The sequence below is a fragment of the Macadamia integrifolia genome, unplaced genomic scaffold, assembly GCF_013358625.1.
Source record: "Macadamia integrifolia cultivar HAES 741 unplaced genomic scaffold, SCU_Mint_v3 scaffold1224, whole genome shotgun sequence".
NCBI lineage: Eukaryota > Viridiplantae > Streptophyta > Magnoliopsida > Proteales > Proteaceae > Macadamia > Macadamia integrifolia.
In genome coordinates, this window is record NW_024868125.1 from 40,377 (window position 1) to 47,892 (window position 7,516).

Sequence of the window (7,516 nt, forward strand, 5' to 3'; positions counted from 1 at the left end):
TGCTGTGAAGTGGAGCGGAATGGAGCCCGAGAGGTAATCTTGGGCGGCTTGGGAAGGATGTGGAGGCTTGGCCTAAGAGTCTTGGGAAGTATGGTGGATTCTGTATATGAATTGATCCCAAAGTCTAAATTCCCTACTCTTTCTCCACCCCCACCCCCACCCCCCAAAAGGCCACAAGGTTTCAACAAACACGGGTGATCTAGCTGTTCCTCTCAATTACAAGGCTTCGTCTGATATATACCCAATATTATTGGAATAGATTCTCAGTCTAGAACGTAATTTTAAAATTCATTTTTTTTTTTTAAACATGGGTCTATGCTAGCCCACCTTATGAAAATCCTGCACAGAATGCATTCAAAACCCAGAATCAATTCCAAAGAAATGCATACCCAACTCAACTTTAGTATATCATGAACCATCGGACTAAGATCTCTCGTATTACAGTGCCGAAATAGAATCGGGTCCAAATCAGCTTGGATTGGCCCCCCAAAAAACAGTATATTCTAGACATCAAGGGGTTTTCCATTAAAGACAGGACATGCCAGATCAATCATAATAAGGATCCGCCTCTATTTACAAGTGAATGGTGTGAAAGACCCTTTTTATTCACAAACCTTCAATAGAGAAAAATATAAAAAATAAAATAAAATAAAATAAAAAATTACAGACCAAGTAAAACCTATCCGGACAAAATGGAAAAAAAAAAACCCAAATTCATGGTTAGAACTCACCTAAAGGGGGAGTCGGTTTCCGAAGCCCTCTGATCTGCTTCGGAGAGAATTTAGAAGCAGGTGATGCAAAGCCCTGAGAGAAAGCCGATGATGTGCTCTCTTCTGGACCAAAATGGGGAATCAGTTGCTGATTACCAGAACCAGTCGCTAGCGGCGCCGGCGGCCCTCTATCCTGAATCAGAGCGAACTCGGAAGGGGGTGAGGAAAAGCCCTGAGAGGCAGCCGTTGCTAGGCTCCCTTCTGGGCCTACTCCTTCTCTACAAATGCTTCTCTCCTGAGGAACCACTACCGCGATAGGTAGCGATTGGCTAAGCGGAGAGTGAGTCTCCCTGTTAGCCGTAGAGCTGGAGACGGAGATTTCCCTCCCCTCCATGATTTACTTTCTTGAAACTGGATTTCCGAGAAATGTACAGAGAACAGAGGGAAGCAGCAAGAATGAGAAGATTTGCACTTTTTAAATCTGGATGTTTTTCTACAACTCGCGCCACAAGTAAATAGCAGTGTTGCGATTGCCCAATTGCCCCTACCCGTTAGAAAAAAAATAATAATAAATATATGGTAATACAATTTTTATGTCTAAAATGCCCTTTCTAATAAAAAATGGGGATGGGAGCATATCAAGTCCTCGTATGGAAATCATTCTCGTACAGTGTTTGATTTGCACACGAACCCCACTCAGAATAAAAACCAATTAGAAGAAGAGAGAGATTAAGTAGAGTCCTTGTGTAAATCAAACACCGTACGAGAATCATTCTCGTACGAGGACTTGATCCACACAATGTATTTTCTATTGGGAGTGTGGCTCTACGCGTGTGTAGGGACTAATGGAAGCACACGAGAAAGAATCAACTAGGACATAGTTTTTCATTTTAAGAGGACTTGGTGGTCATTTTGCTCGGCCTTGTGTTTAGGGGTCACGTTCCCCCACATAAACCATTTCTTTATAAATTTACCAAAAACAAATTTTCTTTTTCTGTATTTTATTTTGATTGGTCTAGTAATAATAGTTAGTTTCGATACATTATTTTGATTGGTCTAGTAATAATAGTGAGTTTCGATGGTATTAAACAGTAAGTATCAGTTTCGATATTTGATTTCGGCTGCAAACTGACACCCTCAGATCTGACTCTAAATACAATAGTGGATCCCAGCTGTTACTAGGGTGGCTCCCACTCATTGATCATATCCAGTCAATTGAGAGACTCTTGAAATTTAGAGTTATTTTTAATGCACAACTATAATTTTTTTTTTCTTTTCCAGTCTTCTATTCCGTATTGGCCTAAAAATAATAGTCACTTATTATTATTTGTACAAAAAAAATTTTTTTAATAGTCATTTATTATATTTTCTTTCTTAAAATAAAAGCGAGTATTTTTCAAACAAGTAGCTAGGAGCCTTATTATGTACTCGATCACGTTCGTATAAAAATGTAGACCCATATCAAAACCTTATTGTACCAAAATGGTCAGTATCAATTTCGATTACAAATTGACAACCTCAAGTCCATTATTGGGGTTTTTGTCCAAGACCTCGTGTTATTGCAATGCATAACATGTGAAGCCTTTGGAAAGTGGCTCCCTTTCATGGGTCATCTCCAATCAATTAATTAAGAGTCTTAAAATTCAGATTTATAAAAAGGAAAAATAATGCCAAATTATAAAAATATATTTTTTACTTTTTCCGTCTTTTGTTCCATATTGGTCTACTAATAATAGTCATACATTATTAAAAAAAAAATCATTTATTATATTTTCTTTCCCAAAATAAAAGAGAGTATTTTCTAGACAAAACCCTATTGTGTACTTGGGCGATGTTCCTATACAAGTGTAGGCCGATATCAAAATCATACAAATAAGATTTATTTTTATGACATTGTACCAATTCTTATTTTGATTTGATTCTGTACAGTTTTTCAATATTTGGTCGGTTACAAATTGACACCCGCAAGTCTGTTATTAGGGCTTCTGTCTAAGTAAGATTTCATATCAATGCAATGCATAACATGTGAACCCCGTAGAAAAATGGCTTCCTCTCACTAGTCATCTCCACTCAATTGACTGAGAAAGCTGAAATTCGGATTTATAAAAGAAAAAATAATGCAAAATTGTATATAAATATTTTTTTCTTTTTCTGCCTTTTAATCTATATTGGTCTATTAATAATAAGTCATCATTGTCCCCCATATATATATATATATATATATATATTATTTTTATTTTTATTTTTCTTTGTCTGCCTTTTAGTCTATATTCTCATCCTCAAGATAAAGGGAGTATTTAACCTACCGTAGAAAAATCTTGATTGTGCATCTATTGTACACATTTGGGTGACACAGGTACGGTTGGGATCTTGCCTGAGCAATGGGCCCTATATCTACACTATTTGGTGTGTCTAATTTAAGGCTGTCAATTGGTACAATGTTGGTTCTTCTTTTCCTTTTTGATAGGCATGAAATCAAAATTGTACCTATTATTTTTTTCTTTCGATATTCAATTTCAATTCCAAATTGACACTTTTAAGTCTTGGGATTCACTAAGCACGGGCTTAGTTCACCACAGCTTCACCAAATGAACAAGACAATTGTCGTCAACAATTTAATTACCATTACAACTAAGATTTCCCCCAAATTCTTTTTTAGTAAAATGTAGATATGCATTTTATTGATTATCATAAATAAAAAAAAATATAAAAAAAAACCATTTTATTAATTATCAATTACATATTTACTAGTTTGTGCTAAGTTTTGTTACCATTTCAATCATGCCTCCCTATTGTTACTAGGCATTCTGTCCAAGTAAGGCCTCATGGCAACGTAATGGATAACATGGGTAGTCCATAGGAAAGTGATTCCCTGTCACTAGTCATCTCCAATCATTGACTGAGAGTCTTGAAATTAAAATTTATAAAAGCAAAAAAGGGGAAAGGAACTTTGTCTATCTGCATACCAGCTAAGCCTAAACATAGTTGTGCTCAAAAAATATTTAACGCATCAGGGGGCAACTGAGTCTTTTCACACCCAGACACATCTGGGCGTAGGGAACGCCTAACGGACAAGATTCTTTGTCCTGAAAAAAATTGTAAATACTTTCAAAATATTTTAGTAGTAATTATTGTGCATTGTATGTAAATCCATCCTAACCAAAAGCAAGTTTAGACAAATAAAAAAAAGATTGAAAATCCTGTAAAGATTATTGGCATAAATTAGGAAAATATGGAATTTATAATGAATTTTACCCCCCTAAANTTTTTTTTTTTTTTTAAATAATTTATAGAGGTCCTATTTGGTTTCAAATGGGCCAATTCCACAGATTCAGACCCAAGTCTTTAAACCAAATGTTGAACACATTGGAATCTTAGAACTTCCTATTTGCACGAAATCCATTTGACACCAATTCAACGGCAACAATTCTTGTGGGCACTAATATGAAATATGGGAGTCTTGACCATTTGGGCTATGGTACATAACTGCAATTCATTAAGATGCAAAAATAGGAATCGGCCAACCTTGCTTTCGAATAATTTCGATTCATGCAGCCTATTTTTTTAGTAGTAAATGAAGAATCCCCCCCCCCCCACCTATTCTTTTAGTTAGCAAAACAGCAACAATGGAGACGTGGAACGGGACATCGTATAAGAGGAGGGTGGGCGAGCTTGTGGCACAATGGTTGAATTGCACTATTGCAACATGCTGATCACAAGTTCAAAATTTGGAAACAGCCTCTTCTACGAAGCAAGGGGTAAGGCTGTGTACACTTGCCCCTCCTAGACCCTGCAGTAGCGGGAGCCTCGTGCACTAGATTGTTTTTTTTTTTTCTTTTTTTTTTCTTTTAGACTCATTAAAGCACAAAAATCTTCTGTGGTGAGTGAACAGTGAGGTGCAATGAGCATTCAGCGGCTAGGTGTGCATGAACAGGCCCTCCCAACCGTTAGATATTCACATGCACCTCATCATTCATCGTAGTGAATCTGGAGTCCACATTGGAGGGGTAGGGGAGTCAGTTGAAAAGGGGAGATAGACACAACAATCTACAGATGCAAACTTGCGGTACATCGGCAGTGTGTTTAACCTTTTTCTCTATTTTTAATGTTGTATCATATATGGATGATACAATATTAAAAATATTTTAGTGGTAACTATTGTGCATTGTATGTAAATCCATCCTAACCAAAAGCAAGTTTAGACAAATAAAAAAAAGATTGAAAATCTTGTAAAGATTCTTGGCATAAATTAGGAAAATATGGAATTATAATGAATTTTACCCCCCCCCAAAAAAAATGAAAAAGGTATATCTATATTTAACAAAAAAAAAAAAAAAAACACGTGAAATCTTGGTTGTAGTAACAATTAAATTGTTTCTTTATATAAATAATTAAATGGAAATAATAGATAAATTATTTATTTGTATTAAATGTACAATTATAATTAAATTAGCATACTTGGTGCTGATGGTGGTGGTGACGATAATCTATTTCACATTTTATTCCTAATTAATCAAAAAAAAATTCCCTTAATTTTTCCAAACAAGGAAGTTATTATCATAGGGAAAGAATGCTACTAGGGATTCATCCAAAAAAGATATTTATTCATCCAAAAAAAAAAAAAAAAGACCACTACTAGGTTGCTTAGTATACACTAAGACATCTCAGTGTCTAAGGGTGTCGGTTGGTGTGGTATTTAATACGATACTACAGGCCAAGAGTCAATACCAAAATTGTAACATACGAGAAAAAGCCAACATTTCAATAAAAATACCCTGCCATCTTAGTACGCTTTTAATTTGGTATGATTTTGATACAATAATTTGGTCATTTTTTTTCCTTTTATGTATGTTTATATTATATACGCATTAGGTAATTTGGTACATACTGAATGATTTTTTCACAAAAACCAATACTGTACCGAACCGAGGAATATATCGTTTTGTCATATCAAAATCGTACCAAATCTCCTTTGCTATAGTAATTCATAGTATCAATACATAATTGACGCCTTCACCTGTATCTATATCTTTCCTCCCTCCTATGAAATAACATATCTTCCCTTATTGTGGGAGGAGAGAGAGAGAGAGAGAGTAGCATACGCTACGCAACCAAATAGGTAACTCAATCCCGTTATAATAGGGAAGTGGTTCTTTGTCTGGGAGCATGGCCTACATCAGCGCTTCTTGTGTCCATCTATCCTCCCCAAAATGGATGACCTGCATATTATATATATATATATATATTAGTCAAAAATACACGTGCAAATGCATGTGGGAGCACATGAAAGTGGAAATTACTAATAGTAAGGGCCCGATTGATAACACTTATGATCTCAATTCATTGGTTATGCTGGGAAATGATTTTTTGTGATTTTGTGATTTCTAAGATCAAGATCATTGATTGGTAAAGTGTCAAGGAAGTACTTTTAAAATTGACTCGTATCAGAATCAACGATTGGTGATGAAATTAAAAAAATCACTTCCGTTTATAACTAAATAATTACAAAACTGCCAATTCACTTTTTGAACATCAAATTTTTTTAGTAAAAAAAGTCCATACAAAAATCATTACAGAAACATAGGCATCTACTTCAGTTTTTGTCCACTTTTCCAACTCTACTTCATTGATTGAAGTAGTTGCTATTTTACCTAAATTCTAATATGCACATGATATAACACATTCAATCATTAAACTTGCACAAACAATTAAAAAAATATTGTATGAAATAACATTTATTCATGATCTAAAACCAATAAAGTTTAATTTGGTTTTGAATAAAGAACAAAGCAAACAGTACACAAAAGTGAAACTTCAGGGTAGAGGAAGGAATTTGGGCAAAGGATTGTGCAGAAACTGGGTGTGGTGCAAAAACACAAGAAGTCTTCGGCCAGCTTAGAGGAAAGGTTTTTTGCCACGAAAAAAAGACAAAGAATAAACATGGAAGTTACAAGGAGGGTAGATTGATTTACAAACCCATTCAATAAAGTTCAATTATTCTGATGAGGAGTGATGAGTGTCTGCTGCAAGTGAGCCACAAATTTTGTAAATTTTTGTTTTTATTTTTTTTTATTATTTCCTAGCTCTCAAGTCAAGCGTCTAAGATGGGAATTCTTATTTCTCTTATTCCTTGATACAATACTTCCTTATATATTGCTTATTATTAGTGCAGATAGGCAATGAAGATAAGGAATCCTCCAAATATGTTTTCTTTCTACCATAAATCACTACCCACTACAAATTGCTTGAAGGGAATCCATATTGACTGGGCATAATAATCCTCTAACCATTAAAAGCCAAAGTTTTGTACTGAACAATGCAATGATGACTGCATGAAGTCCCAAACATTTTATAGATCAACAAAGGGCAAATAGAGAGAGAGAGAGAGAGAGAGAGAGAGAGAGAGAGAGAGAGAGAGAGAGAGATTGAATAATGATTCCACACCTGCTGAAGCTTCTGAAATCTTGGCGAAAACTGAGAGGACTGGAGAAAAATGAGAGGACGACGTCTTCTGAAGGTCTCCTATAGAGAAAATTTAAAGAAGGAAGAAGACTTCCTTGTGTTGGCCACTTCGGGAGAAATATTTGAGATAAGGGAGAAGTCTTCCTTATGGAGGTATCCTTGAGAGAAATTTTAGATGAGGAAGGACATTTTCCTTGTTGAGGTCTCCATGGAATATTTGAAAAGAGAAAGACGTTTACCTTGAGGAGATCTCCATAATAGGAGAAAATTGAGAAAAATATTTTTGGGGAGGTATCGGGTGAGTTTACCAAAACAACATCGTGGACCATCAAAAAACTTGTATG

The 7,516-nt window shown here is 35.2% G+C and overlaps 1 protein-coding gene across 1 annotated transcript; it reads right to left on the reverse strand.

Annotated features, from left to right (window-relative positions):
• Positions 1-304: 304 nt before the first annotated feature.
• On the reverse strand, positions 305-1,239 carry LOC122063162. Its single transcript, XM_042626859.1, has 2 exons — positions 732-1,239; positions 305-339 (listed from the first exon to the last, which is right to left on the reverse strand). Exons 1-2 carry the CDS (start codon positions 1,102-1,104, stop codon positions 329-331), a joined length of 384 nt encoding a protein of 127 aa, XP_042482793.1. The 5' UTR covers positions 1,105-1,239; the 3' UTR covers positions 305-328.
• Positions 1,240-7,516: the final 6,277 nt, after the last annotated feature.